Consider the following 17,140-nt stretch of genomic DNA (forward strand, 5'->3'; position numbering starts at 1 on the left):
CAAACAGTGCACAGCCATCAGGCGACATTTGATAGTGGGTCTGGGCATCTTTCCTCCTTCTGCTTGATCAGAGAAGAGAATAAGAAACTCAGAAAGCTTTCTTTTATATTTCTGAATTGAAGGAGGGGCTGGAGCTCATTTCCCAAATCCAGGTCCTGCTTTATGATCATAAAAATGCCGAGCCCAACAGTGTACTGCACAGACCTTAGTGCTTACAGATCTGCTGAGTTGAACTGAATCTGCAAATCCATAGAATTATATAAGACATTTTAAGTTACATTAAATTTCTGCTGTGTGCTTCTAAATCATGCAGTGCAAGACCCATCAGCACTTAGGGTATATTTATTGCCTTAACAAATGTCAGATGATTGTGTCCAGTGTTATCTATTATTTATGAATAACAAGAGGCTGTAGGACTGGAAATGACAAGCTTTAATATGTCCAAAAGGTTAGGCATAATGCAGATTGCTGCCCTATAAATTTCTTGACACTCTTTTCCCTCCTAATAAAGCATTGTCAGTAGTGACTGTAGCAAACTTGTATTATTTCTGTACAGTTCATGACCGCCTCTGCCTTCAGTGAAGACATGTAATTGCAGAAACATATTTAAAAAGAATGCATCCTTTTAAAAATTAGGAAATTTAAAAGTAATTGGAGTGGGAAATTCCTATTATCCCATTAAAAAATGAATCTGTTTCCGAAGATAGTTCCCAGGCTGTAGGCTTATGAGAGCTTAAGAAATATTAATTAAAGATGCAAACCTTCACACTGCCCGTAATTAGCTTTCTGACACCGATTAAGATCCTGTCTACCATGCACTCAATATATTTGAGAACAGCCATCTACTTTTCACTAGTTTACTTCAGGGCCTTTCTGTAATTGAAGGTGCTAGGAGATTTACAGGTGATGCAGCTCTGTGTGGATCTGCGTGGATCTTCTCAGGCCATGCGCTTTGCGGGACTTGAACTATTACCTCGCGCGGCCTGTCTCTCCCTGGGACCAGCAGGTGAATACAGTTTTTCCGTCCTCTCTCTTTATGGTAAGGACGTGAATTGTGCATTCTGAGCAGCACTTGGAGCTTTCGAGGCCGTGCTCATGTATAATGTCAAGAAAAGAGAAGCCGTCCTCGGGAAATATCCCAGTTCCCACTCTTCGGCCCTTACTAGGCTACTTTGTCTATGGAACAGTACGGTTTGTAAAGTGAACCTTGTAACAGGCTTTTTTTTTTTTTCTTTTTTAAAACTCCAGGAAGTGAGGCTATCAGAAAGAAAGCTTTGAGATAAAGCTAATATTATTTTTTCATTATTATGCATGATCCAAAATACAAATCGATTCTTTGCAGTTTTTTTGTTAGGACAAACAAAGTTAGAGGAACACCGTATAGTTGAACCAATTAAAGAGCAAATTTTTAACTACTCCAGTTCAGTTAATAAGATCATGCCTAACCTGGTCCCTATAGTCCATGAAAGTTCCATTAAGCTGTCAGAAAACTTTGTCACTGTGTGTGTTTTTGTGCAAAAGATGGGAGAGAATGGAAAAAAAGATTGAGGGGGTAAGGGCGGGGGGTGGGACATAAAATGAATTCATGTCAAGGGTGATGTGCCTTGAAAAAGTGGCTACAGATGAAAGGTAAGAAGCACTTCTAGAAGATGAATTGATTTGTAAAATACCTAAGGTTTAAGTTGCTGATTTTAGAAGAAAAAATTCAAGTCTCCATAATCATAATTTCAGCCCTTCATTTTTTTTTTTTTTTTTTTGAGAAAATGGATGTTAGGTGAAGAAAAAGGTTTTAGTTGGTATCTCTCGAAAAGAAACTTTAAATATTGGTGTGTAGATGCAGGCAGGCAGGGAGATGAAGCAGCTTCCTACATGGCTGACATTTAACTTTTTTTTTTCATCTACCCTTTCCACAATAATCTCATCAAGACCTTAGATAAATTCAGCAAGTTGTCAGGAGGATACAAAATTAATTAGATCAAATCTACATCTCTGCCCGCACGGCTGAGAGAACAATTACAGCCTTCCACATGGGCTGCTCAGTCCGAGCCCCTCCTGCGGAGCGCACGCTCACATCATCCGTCCGAAAGCCCGGCACCCGGCCTGCTTCCTCGGCTATTCAAATAGATTCTTCTGGTAGGTGACAGGGCAATATTAATCTAGTAAAAATAAATGGTGGCACCCTGGATTATATTAGCGTTTCTTTCTCGGGCTCCCCCGATTTCAGAGTCTGATCTGGATGAAAACTCTGTGCTGTGCATCCCCGTGTTTTAACTAGAGAGACAGAGAACCCCAAAACTGGAGTTGAGCTGGTTGGCTTGGAGCTTTACCTAGGATAGAGCTCGTAGCTTGGCAAGGAGCATCTACCAGGGAAATGCCAATGAGGTATAGAAACAGACACTTTAGATCTAAAACAGATGTAAAGTTCCATTTCCCAAACTTACTGTATATATGTAACCGGTAGCCTGATATTATTGAATGATCCATTTGTTACATGTCTGTCATCCTCGATCTCGGTCTTTCCCTCCCTCCCACGCTCCTTTCACCCCTTTTTCCCACCCATCCACTTTCCTGTCCCCCACTGCCCACAGCTACAGACCAAAGCCCTTAGCATAACTTTGAGGGCTCCAGACTACCACTTCAGTCTCAGGTCTCGTGGCCCCCCAAATACTCCATCACCTTAGTCACAGCACACTCTGCCTTACAGCCTGTACTCTCCTGGCTTCCTGTCCCGGTCAGGTGGCTTATTTAGCTTGCAATGGCCTTCTCCCTCCTCTTATCCTTCAAGACTTTGCACGGTCTTTCCCTCAGATCCTAGCTTGGATCTGAGTTGTGTCTCCCGCCCTCCTGTCTCAGAGCTCCACCGGCCCCTCTTTCCTTTACTCCTCTTACTCAGACTTCTCTCTGCTTCCCGGGCTAGCCAGGAGGCCCCGGTGAAACTGATTTCCTTGACTTGAAGACTTCGGTGGAATTCAAATCAGTATCCACTGTAACAGTTTGTAGATAGTACCTTCTGGCTAAATGTTTGTTGAATGCATGAAGAAAGAAAGTGAGGTTGCCGTTTTGCTTTTCTTTGAGCTAGGGTTATGGTCACCATTATTAAACATATTTTCTAGTGCTTTCTGGATTCCAGTTAGTCTCCTTCAAAGCCATGGAAATGAGAAATGGAAGAAAAGGGCAGCCATATAATTAAAGAAGAAAAAAAATAACATATTAGGTTAACATAACAGTTGATAAAAACCTGAGGTTAAATAAAATTAGAAAGAACCAATAGTTTTAACCACGCCCTTGTTTTAGGAACGGGTTGATTTCTTAACCTTTCTCACTTAAAAGTGGCATTTGAGGGGCGCCTGGGTGGCTCAGTTGGTTAAGTGTCTGACTCTTGCTTTTGGCTCAGGTCTGATCTCAGTGGTGAGATCAAGCCGCCTTGGGCTCTGTGCTCAGCAGGGAGTCTGCTTGTCCCTCTCCCTCTGCCCCTCCCACTCCTGTGCTCGCTCGCTCTCTCAAAAAGTGGCATTTGAACACCTGCATTCAGTGATAATCTTTTAAATTAGTCTATAACATTTCAAATGCCTGTATAACTTTCAGTGATAATTTTCTGATAATATTTTTTACAGAATGAAATTTTTACTTTAATTCCTTTTCTGTGGGTTATTCTAAAAGTTAAAGGGTAGAAGTAATCTAGAGATTAGATTTTATGTACTCACTGAAGAAATTATCAGCAGTCTCTTCCAGCTGGATTGTCAGGTAGCAAGTATGCAGAACATCCAGTTAAATTTCAACTTATTTCAACAATAATAATGTTTCAAGTATAAGTATGTCTCGTGCAATCTGTGGGACATACTTTCACTAAGAAGTATTCATGGCAAATTTAACTAGGAATTCTGTATTTAATCTAGTAACCTTACTCTGCTACCCCTAAATAATGTGTTTCTAATGATTCCCACAAATATTCTTTCGACCCATCTACACTTTGGAGATTAAAATAACAGACAATAACTAAACTGACTCTAAACCTTTATGGGGCCAGTGTACCATAATTTACAAATTGAAATACTCATGGACTCAATTTCAAAAATTGTATTTTCATTTTCATCAGCGGCAGCAGTAGCAGTTTTAGATACTTTTTATGAACTTTTAAGGATCGCTTTCCTCTAACACTCAAAACAGAAATAAGTGAACTGAATTAATTCAGAATGGTTGTTGGAACAACAGCAGTCAGTCCCCGGCTCTTCAGTGTTCCTGGGCTCTGCGCATGCCCACTCCTACCTGGTCCAGTCAGGTGTGGATTGTGGGGTGGGAGGTGCAGCCTCCTGCCCTGCCCACTGGCAGTCTCCCCACCAGACTGAACCCTTTTCTCTGAATTCTCCAAGACTGCCCTACCATCACATTTAAAAAATGGCTGTGATACTATAGGTTTTACAAATAAAAGCTATGCAAATTATCAAGGGCTTCGTCTTTTTGAAACTAAGGCTGTTCCACAAAAGCCTGAGTTTGGCAGCATTTCCACAAAATCTTAAAATATGAATCCTGTACCAAACATACCTCACTTCCCTCCGCCATCCTCCTCCCTGTGCAGTGGCATGTGACGGCCGCAACACTGGTGCTGAAGGGAAGGCTAAAGAAAAGGGTCTGAGAAACCATCTTCTAAGGCTGTGTCCTTGACATCAGCCAAGCTGCCTTGAGTCGTCTAATGCCCTTTCCTGAAGTCCGCTGCGCATACTTTTGCCTTGTTCACACAGGCAGTGGTGGCCGGAAAGGTTTTCGGTGCACTTTCTTGTCTATGTGTGCTTCATCTGTCTGGCGGTTTGCTGTTTCTTGGATAGAAACCGTGTCTATCTCTAGTGTAGCCTCTAACTCCTTATTGGCATCCCGTACCGTGCTGTGGAGCCAGTAATAAATTTTGCTTGAGATGCCTCAGAAAACATTTTTGTTATGGTAATGGTACTGAGGAAGTGACAGAGAAAATCTGGCCGAAGTATAGGAATCAGGAAAAGAAGAGAAGCTTGTTTTTCTTCCCCTTTACTCTTGTCATCACTAATAATTTTCTCTGTATGTAGGATCACCTACATGAGACTTGATAGGAGCCAAGAAGTGACTTCCTCCGTTGAGAGAATCGGGGTACTTTAATATCCCCAATCCATTAGATTTTAAGCATCGGAGGTTGTTAAAATGCTAGCGCCGTCGGGCCTGGCTCCGTGATCTACACTGCTCACCTAAAATTGGATTTCTCAGCTTGTTAATGAGGAAAGCCTGGCTATGAGCGTTTGAGGCTCAGAATAGGTAGAGTTTGAATGAGTGCAAAGGGAAAAAGGGGTCAAGCGTAGGTTACTGCCAGGTTAGGGGAACACACTGTATCATGAATCCATACCGATAACGGAAAAGGAGACAGGCTCCAGAAATACCAAAGGTCAGCTTTCCCTCAGCCACAACTTGGGGAATCACCAGCTACCGGTATCCTTGGGTGCTCACTGCTGGTCTGGAGAAGAATCTCATCAGATGCTTAATAACAAGACTAGAATGAGTAATTTCCTTTTAATCTAAGTCCATTTTACTCTCAACTCCTACTTGACCAAACTTCTCATCCCTAGTCACAAAGCTCAGTAGTTGGAAGAGATGTCACGAGGTCTAGATCATATCATTGCAACACGCAGAGCCCGGCCCACAGAAGCATGGTGATTATTAAATCATGTTCTTCCAAATGCCAGAAGCCATGTTTGGGTAGTAGTTGAATCCTCACTGGACTCCTGTAATTGCTTGAGGCCAAGAGTTACCCAAACTTTAGTCATTCAACTTCCAATACTACAGTTTTAGTGATACCAGTGAGTCTTACCTACCATATTACATAGTAATTTTATCCCCCTGTACTCCCAGCGTTTGCATTTACTTAGTATTTTATTTAAATTACCTTTAAAATGTATTTCCAGTAGAAACTTTGTCATCATAAATGGCGGGGGGGGGGGGGAGAGGGGAGTGTCACTATTCATAGATAGAAGGTAACCATAAAAAAGTAATTGAGAGCAAAACCGCTTTAAGTTCCAGCTAGCTCCAGCTGCAAGGCAAAGCCCCCAGTCTAAGGCCTGTTTGTTCTTGTCAGAGTGGGATAGTAGCAAGTTAAGGGAGTTGTTAACGATAAAGCACCAAACTGAGACTTTTCCCTTGACATAACCAAGAAGACTGAAAGAGAAATGAAAAGGACATGACCTTCCAGCACAGGATTCAGTATTCTTGAAGGCCGTGATGTCCGGAACCACCTAAATCCTGTCCTGTAAGGAGCGGCCTGTCCTACTGGGAGGCCCTACTGCTGCAGGCTACACTGCGTTGGAGGAATCGTTGATACACTCTGTGCTCTAGAAAATTCTGTTCGGGATTGTTTATGAAGTATGGACAACATACTCATCACCATACTTGACAGACCTTATGAATCTTACTGCAATATTATTTCCCAAAGTAAAAAGTGCTTACACAAATAGCTTGTACATTGATTAAAATATATTCAACATTTACTGTATGTTTTAAATTATTCATTTGATATCTAATTTAAATTCTGTTTCTATATCTTTTTCTTGTCTGCAATGAGTATATATCCTCTTGACTAAATATAATTGATAGTATCTCACTTTAAAAGATTGCCCAAAATATATAAGCATACTACAGCGCTGGCATTTCCAATCAAATGGGAACATCTTTGTATATATTGACCATTTTATCTGTTTTCTGACAGCTCACAAGAACTCTATAAAGTCTGAAGTAGGGGATTTTCTTCTGTTCTGATTTATTGTGCCCTAACAGCAGTGGTCAGCATCTACATTTTATACTCATACTGCATAGCTCTCTTGGCAGATCAGTACATGGCCGATTTCCTCACGTATCTTGCAGTCTTCTTGGAAATCAGGATTTATGGTATTATTACTTTTGGTCAGAAACAAGAGGCACAAGAGTGGCTATTAATTTTCAGTATTGCTTAACCTAAAAAAGAAAGCTCTTATTTCTTTTGCTGTGGGAAGGGAGGTGGGGGGAGACAAGCCAGATCTAAAAATAAAGTGGATTTTCTTTCTTATTCATATATAATTAGAGCCCCTTTGTAACTACTCATTATCACCTCAATAGTTATAGGATGAATAAATAATATATATTTTTAAATGTGGCAAAACCAAGAAAGAAGTAGCCAGGGCTGCATCCAATTTATCAACTTGGTGATTAAAGGGCCGGCTCTAGAGGCTCCAGACATCTAGGGACCCAGAGATAAAACAGAGCAGTTGGCTGTGTTTTTACTAATGAATCTAGGGCTTGAAAGATATCAAGCAATTTTAAAGAAAAGCAGCAAGGACAAGAGACATTAGACAAGGCCAGTAGGGTAATGAAGGGCAAGGCCAGTTACTGAGAGAGAAAATGACTTCATTTTCAGTGATAATGCTTCCGTGAGCCTTACAGGCCTCTTCTCCCGCTTTGTTAGTATGACTGTCTGTGTCCATACAGCCTCAGAATGCTCCTCACAGTGTAGAAGGAAAGAGCCTTGGAACATTGCACAGAAGGGCAGAGGGCTTGGGTCTATTATTTGGAAAGGGGGAGGCTGAGAACAATGGTAGCAGAAGGGGGTTAGATAGCAAGGTGAGGATTGGTGCTTTGACAGAATGTGAAGAACATACGGGATTAAATCGAGACGAAAGACAACAGCAAAGGAAAAGAAAGGAAAAGGCAAGCAAACATACTCTGGAAATGCAGGGGTGTTTGGGGGTGGCGTGGGGCCGGGAGTGGGGCTGGCCGGTGGTGGTCCGCAGATCTGCAGGGCGGAGCCTCTTACTCAGCAGCCAAATTAAAAAAAAAAAAAAAAAAGGCATGGGCACTTGACTCCTCAGCAAGCTGGTGAGCGGGACACATTTTCTGCTTAGCGGGGAAATGTGTGGTATTTTAGGAACAATTCCAGAGTATATTTAGCTCCTAAAGCTGGGGCACACAAATGTCACATTCCCATGAGACAATCGACCCAGTGAAAAGAGCACCCGCCAGAGGCCCTCACAAAACCCATGAAACTCTTGCATCCTGGGAGATGCTGTGCACACGGATGTGACATCATTAAGGCACCCACATCAGGAAATGAAAAGAAGCGAGGAGATCACAGATTGGGCTGAGTTAAGGGACGTCATCATGAGTCAGAAAAGAAATAAGACTTTTCCAACGGAATCACGCCATCACCAAGTCATACCACACAGTGCTTAGCAAAACAGAACAGACGTTGAAAATAAATCATGAACATTAAACAGAAAAACCATTCAGAGCAAAATGGAAATTAAAATCATAAAAATCATGGCAAAAGGAACATTAAGCTACATTTTGTTTTTGAAAAATTTTTCTGCATAAGAACCCATTGTCATTGCCCCATCAAATACATACTCAGTTGTCAAAAACCCGACTCGAATTGACGGGGCAAGGCAAGGAGTTAAAGGCACAGGAACAGTGATCGTGTGAAACGCCCATGCAATCACCTCTGCCACCATTGTTTGACAACTGTAGACTGCTTCCAGCTTTGTCAATATTCATAATAAGACCCAAGAGAACGAACAGTGCCGAATTTTAAAATGATCTGTCACAGTGTTAATTGGACTCTTTGATAACCTCCATCCCTTGGGGGAGTTAACAACTGGAGGAGTCATGCCACCCGTCTCAGTGAAGTGAAGAGAAAATGACTGTAACCAACAGCTAGCGATCTGGTTGACATACTTAATGCTCCACTAGAACGGCTGTTTGGATTTTCAGAAAGTCACAGTGACCAAACACCAAGTGATTTCACGGAGCTGTCTCTTCTGGAGAACTCGGCCAAGACCAACACATCTGCGGTCTGGAGCCACACATAACAAATAATGGCACATGGTAGGGCTTGTGGCCCACCGTGATAGTTCTGTCCCGTCACCCATGAGCCTGGCGCGCTGGCGGAATGCTAAGAGCAGGGATGCCGCCAGCTTCAGGTGGCTGCCGAGGCAGAAGCCACTCTTTTTAAGATCTGGGACAGGGAATATGAATCAGAAGTTCTAGGGGAATAAGAAAATTGATTTTTGAGGGGACATGCTCTGGAATAAGTTACAAGGGCTACACCTTTGCATTGCGGCTTGGCCCACACAGCAGTGGAGGTGAGTCGCAGAAAAGAGGGCGAGGGTCTAGTGTGTGGGGGGCTTCCTGGCCAACAGTCTCTCAAAGTAAAGATGGAAATACGTACATAGAAAATCCCAAGGGAGGGACACGACAGAGACTGGCCTCCAAGGGTCACAGTGACTGGTCTGCCCTCGAGATTCCCAACCCGTGCTTGGATGAAACCCTTGAGAACATATAGAAGTGAACAATTCTGAATGAGGGGAAACAGCTCTCAACATAACTGGGCTTTTCAGTCTCTGATTACAAGACTGTTTTTTGGACAAGTAAAGGCCTCTTTGGTTGCAGCTGCAACTAAAGTAGGATGTGTTACCAGAAGCAGCCACTGGTGAGAAAAGAGAGGACATTTCCTGTCTCTAGTTGAGCAGAGAAAGCAGGGGAGAATTTAGGACAGTTCACAGTAGAGTCCCTTTCAGCTTTCAGAAAGGAGCGCAGCTTCCTTTCTGTTTTAAATGCATAGCAATTCTGCTTGATTAAATAACATATTTTTGTCTCAGCTGTTGTCTTCAAAGGGCAGTTACAGTACCTCGCAGGATGACAGCTCTATTCACACGCAGCACCACGCGTGAGGGTGGGATGCTACGGGCCAGTAAAGACTCTGCCCTGCTCTCTCTCACATTAAACGGGCCTTTGCTTGGATTACGTGCACGTGCCAGCGGCCCTGCATTCCATCCCGTTGTGGAATGGGAAAGGAGGACCCAGAATCACAGAATGAGCTCAGAGGAGTGGAGAGGGATCTGCTTTGGGCCAAGCCGCACCTCTTTTGGATGGAGGGAGCTTAGAGGATGTGTTATTTGTTTTGTGTGGTTTCTCCTTGATCGGGGAATAATTGAGGATCAAGCCGAGCACAGAGGATTGGATTGTAGTCTTTTTTGAGATGCTTTCAATCACTGTGTTGGAGGTGCCTTGAACACTGCTACGATGCAGCTGGAAGCAGTTACACAGTCCTCCTCACTTTTCCCTCCCTCTCCCCCCAGAGGAAGAGGCATTTCCAAGGCCTTACCCTTCTTGTCTTGGTGATTACGGGAAGACACCGCCCCCAAAGAGTCTGTCCTGTCAGGTGAATCGAGCAGATCCTTCCAGTCCAGCATTCCTGCCCTAGACTCATACCCCTCTTGAGCCGCCGCATCTGACGTGGTGGTGCTGGGCAAGAGGGAACTGGAGTGCCCTGTTTGCATCACAAATACAGTTAGGCAACACATCGCCAGAGACCCCCACATTCCCTTTGCTCAGAGGCCAGGAGGGGGACCCCCAAGCTGGCTGTAGGACTGAAAGGAGATTGCCCTAGAAATAACAGGCTTAGGGGCTGGGGTTCCGCAGAAGACTCCCTGCCCTTGCAGTCAGAGGGTGAAGGGCCAGATCCTATCTCTGCTGCTTGCTGGGTGAGCCTGGGAGGTTCACTTATATTTCTCTGGGCCTTGATTTTGCTTGTGCACAAGATGGGGATGATGTCACTTACCTCCCTGTGTGGGGAGGATAATGGCAAAAGTACCCAGCAGTGTCTGACAGCACGTGCTCAAGAAATACCAGGGTACTTCTCTGGTATTCCCATAGCACCACTAAAGGCAGGATGTGTCCACTCTGGGGTCAGCATTTGTGACTGAATGGGCAGGTGGATGGTAGTGGATGAGCCTCTCGCCTCTCGCCTCTCAGAAACAACTCAGCGGTCCCGAGCCCTTCCCACCAAGCCTTTCTCACGGAGGGTGTGTCTAGTTTTCAGCTTCAGCTCAACTTCATGGGTTCCCCAGTTCTAAGAGAAGTGATGGCTTTCTCAAGGGAGCTGCTCCCACCACCGCTTCCCTGGAATGGCAGCCTCAACTGCCCCACGTTGCCATGACTATGCCTTCCGAGTCTTGTTCTGGCAAAGTCAGTCCCATGGTTTATGACTCATACTTGGGAGAGGTTGTTCTTGAGGCCATGATTCAGATTAGAAAGGGATAGCTTTTTGAGATCCAGAGGAGCCTACCAGAGGATGAAATCAGGAAAAGAATGGCCAGGTTGGGAGTTATGGCAGAAACTCTGGATTCTTCCTATGAACACATTCCTAAGCCTTCCTGCCAGCATCCCGCAAGGTTACACACAGGTTGCATCAGGTGCTTTGATGTCAACTGTCACAGTGGTTTAAAGGAAGCCGCACTACCTCTTCTTTCCAGTAGAAATAAAATTTAACCTGTGATTTTCCATTAGAGCCTTTGGCTCATTAAACCACCTTAGCTGTAGCAGCCTCTTGAACAATGTTTGAAAAGACATCAAGGCAACTTCTGTGAATGTGGAAACAGTGCCTCTGGTAGAACGGAGGACAGATTCCCAAGTGGCTCCAACCTTGGGCTGTGATCACCATGTATGTGATAAATAAAATATTGGTGACCAGAAAGAAAGATCACAATGAGGAATGAATTGCGTTCTTCTTTATTAGTTATTATAATAAGTTGGGTTCCCAGGAGACTCCAGTGCTGCACATAACAGACAACCTATGTGAAGAAGACCTCAGGAAAAAGCAGAGAAGCCAAGTGGGTCACCTACATTCTAATGATTTCTGTGGAAGCACCATTCTTAAATGCCCCCACAGCACTCGGGTGACATTTAAGAAACCTCCTTCTGTGTAGAGTTTGTTCTTCTCCACGCAGCTTCAAGCATTGGCTTTGGTGCACATAGTCTGGTTTCTATCCAGCTGTTAGGAACATATTCATTTACAACTCAAGAATGCTTGCATCTAGACTGTCTTTTTTTGACATTCCTGGGTTTCATGGCTCATCTCTTAATACTGATAAGAGAACAGGAGTAGCGAAATTAAGCCGGACTTGGAAATGCAGAATTTCTCTTACTTCTTTTTTGCTTATATTGCGGTCTGAAAGAGAGCCTCTGTTTCCTACTCCTGAATTCTGCACCGCTCTTACGCGATATATGGTCAGCCTAAGAGAGAATTCGGCACCCAGCCTAGGCAAACCATTAGAAATCGCTTTGTAGGGAGTTAGAAGGGGCGGGGCGGGGGGGGGGGTGGCGCGGAGAACGAAATCCTTTTCTCCAAGTAGCAAGAATTTTTTTTACCTGAATTGATATGCATTTTGAGTACTTTCAATTTAACTTTGTTCAAGGGGCAGTTTTATGGTAATGCTGTAAGTATGGTTTAGGGAGAACATTTCTTAATACGGTAATCTAGGGGAAATATATGCCTAAGGGACACATTTCTCCGTCGAAAGATTTCCTGGACCATATGCTGCAAATACATTGAAAACTCATTGGTAATGGAAAGCTATGGCTATGAGAGGAAATTAATGTGGACCAGATGGTAGTTAGGTAGGAAAATGCTTTACACAAACGTGAGAAATCAGCTCCTTCCTATTGCTGAAGTGTTAGTCTAATACCCACCACATCCCCATTTTCCATATGTAAATCTAGAGAAACCATGCATCTGATGTACTCAGAATTAAAGAAAAAAACTGAGCAGCCTGAGGTTTGTATTCTTTTAAACTTATGCTTGAGGATAGGCAACATGTGTCACTGGTGAAATCAGACAATCGGAGAAAGCAATACCTGATTCTCAAAAATCTTAGAACCGCCTCGTAAGAGCACGATTAACCAGCAGTCCTTAGTTTGAAATCAAAGAGGCATATTATTATTATTACTACTTCTCCAAGCTTAAAATGTTAAAAGGGAGTCACTTATATTCTTTCTTAAAATCTGATTCTACAGGCTATATCATTTGTGCATTCCCTAGGAGACTCTGTGACCAAAATAATGCTACACAAATAGGCATTTATTTGTAGATACGGTATTACAGGTCAGTAGATTTGGAGCCTATGATTTTGTCTTGTTAATCCATGATGAAAGGTCATAACTTAATCAGTGGAGCTTATGATGTATTCTTTTTTTTTTTTTTAAGTAATCAATCTCTCCATCTAATGTGGGGCTTGAACTCACGACCCTGAGATCAAGATTCGCACACACTGCTGACTGAGCCAGCCAGGCGCCCCTGATGTATTATTCTTACGCAAAGAAATAGATTTTAGAAGTTAAATTTAATATGCATCATACTGTTTCTCTATATCTACAAGTCTTTGTGTGATTCCAGAGATTAGAGACGCTTCAAACCACTCTTACCTATTAGCAATGGTTGTAGCCAATTAGACACAAAACAAGAGACACTAAATCAGTACAAGAGAGGGAGAGAGAAGGAAAACAGGGTCCAATTCACTAAAAGGGGTTCTTGTGTATGTGAACTGCTGTTGCACAGAACTTTTGCCAAGCAGAGAGATTGCATGATTTATCGTAGAGATTCCTTTTTCTGAGTTAGGCAGTTCGAGTCTCACGGCTCTCTCTCTGCCCTCAGCCACTGAACATTTTAGGGGGACGTGCAAAGGGCGCAGCTGGGGACAGTGGGTGCATTTTGGACTTTGCGGTCGGCTTCCTAGTCTATACCCGTGCTCAGTACAAACAGCAATTTGGTCTTCCCTTTGACAGTAGAAATTCGACACTGTAGTAGGCACTCAACACATATTTGCTGAGTGAATTAATGAAATCTATTCTTGTTTTTTAACTCCAACATAAGCATCTCTTGGAATAGTTTGTGAAAAGAAAGTCTCCCGTGTTTTCAAAAGTACTGTCTGGACCAGTTCTTATTTTGGTGGTCAGTCAATCATCTAACAACTTGACGCTGGACAGATTTAGCCTAAAATGGATAGGATCATTAGGTGAAAGGAAAATTCTACCTCTTCTTTAGTTTCATCACAGAAGCCACTGATCAAGAGGTGAGGGTGAACAGGCATCATCCCTTAAAATGTTAACATGGAGGAATTAGTAAGTTCCTTTCCCTTTGTAAAGGAAATAGGAGAGATCCATAGATCGGAGGGTGACTTTTTCTTCCTAAAAAGCATCCCATCGTTTAACTCTTCTTTCTATATGAGAAATTACCTGGGAGTTAAAATTGGTCTTCGTCCAATTGATGAATGCTGGGGAGGTAGCCGGTTCAATTAGATTTAAGACCTGAATTCCTCAGCATCTGATAAAAATTATTCAATTATAGGAAATGATTGCAAAGTGTGATATGGGAGGAGAGCAGATGCTAAGTGGGTTCTCTTTCTGAAGGGTGAGCTAAGCTAGATGACATCTGCCTCCTGAGAAATTTTTCTTATTGTTGGTGTTCAGTATTCTGGCTTGAGTAACAGATGAGACTAAAGGTGGATGAATTCTGTGGGCTCATCTGCTTTACGTGGCCTCCCTTCACAAGGAAAACAGGAGAAATCAAGCATTGTGTCCCATATCTGCACAGCTCACTTAGGACTGCACAGCCTTTAGGACTTCCAAAGAGGCTTTTTATTTATGCTAATTAGACACAGGGAGTAAGAGTTTATTACATAGAGCTGTGAAACACATTTGTAGCCATCTTGAACTATTTCTTCAGTCCTAAACCTGCCTTGCTTTCTTTTCTTTCCTTTTTTTCCCTTCCTTTATCCCCTGCCTCTACATTTAAAGACTGTCCTGGAATTGTTACTGTTAACGTATTTTTAACACAAAAGCTATAAAATGCGCATCAGTGAAACTCTTAGTCCCCATTCTAATGCAAAGCTTAAATCTTCATCACACATGTTTTTCATATTTAAAAAACACTTGAATAGTTTGCCCTATAAACATTTGGGGGAACTCTGAGAAATAGCAATGGAACACTTCAATTGCATTTCAATTTTTCTTATAAAGGGCTCAGAATATTCTGTTTATGTTTCATAGCTTTGTTTAATGTATTGTCTTGTATTTCAGAGCAGGAACAATGGGATAGATCCTGTTTGCACATCATTTCCACTGCGTCACTCTTCCTTGTATACATTCTGAAGAACTCTCCCTGAAAATATGTCTAAATATTCATACTCTTTGTGAACTTAAGTTTCAAATGGCTAATTTTCATGTGATGTCGGAAAGGTTTGCCTCGTAAGAACTGGTCTCTGCATGCTGTGTAGATTTTTTTCCCCCTGCAGAGGGTCCTGCCCTGAAAGTCAGCATTTTGGGGAATGGTACTCTATCAGTTAAGAGCTATGGCTTATTACTTATAAGCACTGTTGTTTTATCTTGGATACACTCATAGTCCAAAAGCAATTTCTTCTACCTCAAGAACTCATTAAGTGTATTCACCAAATTCCCTAACGTTGGCAAATTTCATGTTTTGTGGATTAAAAATGTAGGAACCAGTCTCCTATGTCAATTGTCTCTCATAGGCAGTGAGTTTTGAAGCATTGTGAAAATGATAAATAATTTTAGTGAATTGGGGCCCTGAAGTAACAAAGAATCTGGTCCATGATGTTTAGGGATGGAAACTATAAACTACCACAGGATGAGTGGCTTAGAATTAAAAAAAAAAAAGTCCATAAACTGACCATATACTGTGTTGTAAGACATTTCATAATCTGGAAGAGGAGTTGAAATGTCTATAAAAAAATAATGAGGATAAAAAATTAATTAAAAAAGAAACTTAAGGTTTGAAAATACTCAAGAGGATTAGTGAAACAGGATTTCCCACATAGATTTCCATCGATATTAAATTATGAGTAATATCTTCCTTACCATTCAGGGCCACAAAGGAATCTGGAAGACAAAAGGGAGGAGAAGGTTACTTAATGTTTAACACTCTGCTTAGTGTGACTTACATCAATAAGTAGGAATGAGCTAACGCAGAATTGTGCTAACATGTGATCCCCAGTACTGAGAAAGTGCTTTTTAATTTCTGCGTGTAATACAAGACACTTTATATCGGGTCTGATTGCACACTCCTCTATCTCTTCCCCGAGTGAGTTTCCTCAAAGTCACTGCCCTTTGTTGCCAAGGCTCAAAGAAACAGCAAGAGTTAGAAAAGGAACTGTGGTTATACGTGATTCTGGGACTTGAGGCCTTACTCTGTACAGACGGACGTGTATGCAGGTAAAAGAAGTGACACCTGGACCACACTTACAAAACACTCTTGTCTTTACGCTCTCTCTCGTGTCATCCTCTCAATCACACACATAGGTGTGTGTGTGTGTGTGTGTGTGCGCGCGCGCGCGCGCGGTGTGTCTAGGTCACATCGCTGGTTCATTTCAGCTTGCTCCTCAGCCTCTTACACTGACTCTTTAGGATTTCCTCATTTCCCCTAAAAATCCTGTTCAGGAGTCACTGTGCACCAGTTATCTAAATCCTCTGAATGCCTTTGTGTGAACAGGTATGGCTAGCAGAAGTAGGTCATGCTGCAGCAGGAGCAGAGAGAGCCTTCGAGAAGCCGCTAAGAAAGGCAGCGAGGGGCAGTTGTTCCTCCTGCCCTGAGCTGTGTACCCTGAGTGCCTCACCAGGACGAGTTCAAGGTTAGGTAGCCCACGAAAACACAGAGGCTTGCCCCCTGAGATTGAAGAGTAGTTCACGGGTTGGGGACCTGAGGCTCTCCCCTGTGTTAGATACAGAGGCTTCCTTCGGTTCCTTTGTCCAAAAACACACAGGTGGCGTGGGCCTGCTGGTGTTGTGGACACGTGATAGAGACAGTAACAACCATTTCACAGCTTTCATCCGTTCAGTTATCCAGTCCCAGTTGACACCCCTATTTTCTACAGATGCCCATACCACCAGATCATAAAAATAGGAAGAAAATTATTCACTGAAGTCAGCTCATTAAGTTTGCTCACACAGACGCACACACAAACCAGAACTTGTTTCCCTGAAAACGGAGCCATAAGGCACCAACATGATTAACATGATTTAAGATCCACTGATCAAACATCAAACTGTTTGACGGCACACAAGTAACGCGGGCCTTTTGGTGGTAACAGTCTCCTATGTGGATTTCTTCACGCATAAATTTTGTGTTTCAAGACCCAATAAGAAGCTTTTGCCAATATGTAATATTTGCAAACAAAAAAATACAGCAAAGAATTCGGAGATGAGGCTGCCCGTAGTCCTCTTTATTGGATAATATTTGATCTCCAAAAAAAGGTAAGGTAGAAACTTGGAACCTTAGAGTCTGAGATTTCAGTACTCATGGCCC

The 17,140-nt window shown here is 42.7% G+C and overlaps 1 protein-coding gene and 1 long non-coding RNA gene across 7 annotated transcripts in view; one reads left to right on the forward strand and one right to left on the reverse strand.

Moving 5' to 3' along the window:
* Positions 1-17,140, reverse strand: part of SEMA6A (semaphorin 6A) — a 125,224-nt gene that overhangs the window by 13,301 nt on the left and 94,783 nt on the right. For 4 of the 6 annotated variants that reach the window (XM_027605011.2, XM_027605017.2, XM_027605012.2 and 1 more), the window contains exons 17-19: positions 15,697-15,717; positions 15,510-15,560; positions 10,148-10,312 (exon numbers count right to left, since the gene is read on the reverse strand). In XM_027605011.2, coding sequence (XP_027460812.1) covers positions 10,148-10,312; positions 15,510-15,560; positions 15,697-15,717 — 237 coding nt within the window. The remainder of the gene's footprint in view (positions 1-10,147; positions 10,313-15,509; positions 15,561-15,696; positions 15,718-17,140) is intronic. The other 2 variants (XM_027605013.2, XM_027605014.2) reach the window with 2 other exon arrangements.
* LOC113928847 overlaps positions 1-17,140 on the forward strand; it is a 44,971-nt gene that overhangs the window by 10,593 nt on the left and 17,238 nt on the right. The gene's annotated exons all lie outside the window — the stretch shown is intronic.

The sequence above is a fragment of the Zalophus californianus genome, chromosome 5 (genome assembly GCF_009762305.2).
Source record: "Zalophus californianus isolate mZalCal1 chromosome 5, mZalCal1.pri.v2, whole genome shotgun sequence".
Classification (NCBI taxonomy): Eukaryota; Metazoa; Chordata; class Mammalia; order Carnivora; family Otariidae; genus Zalophus; species Zalophus californianus.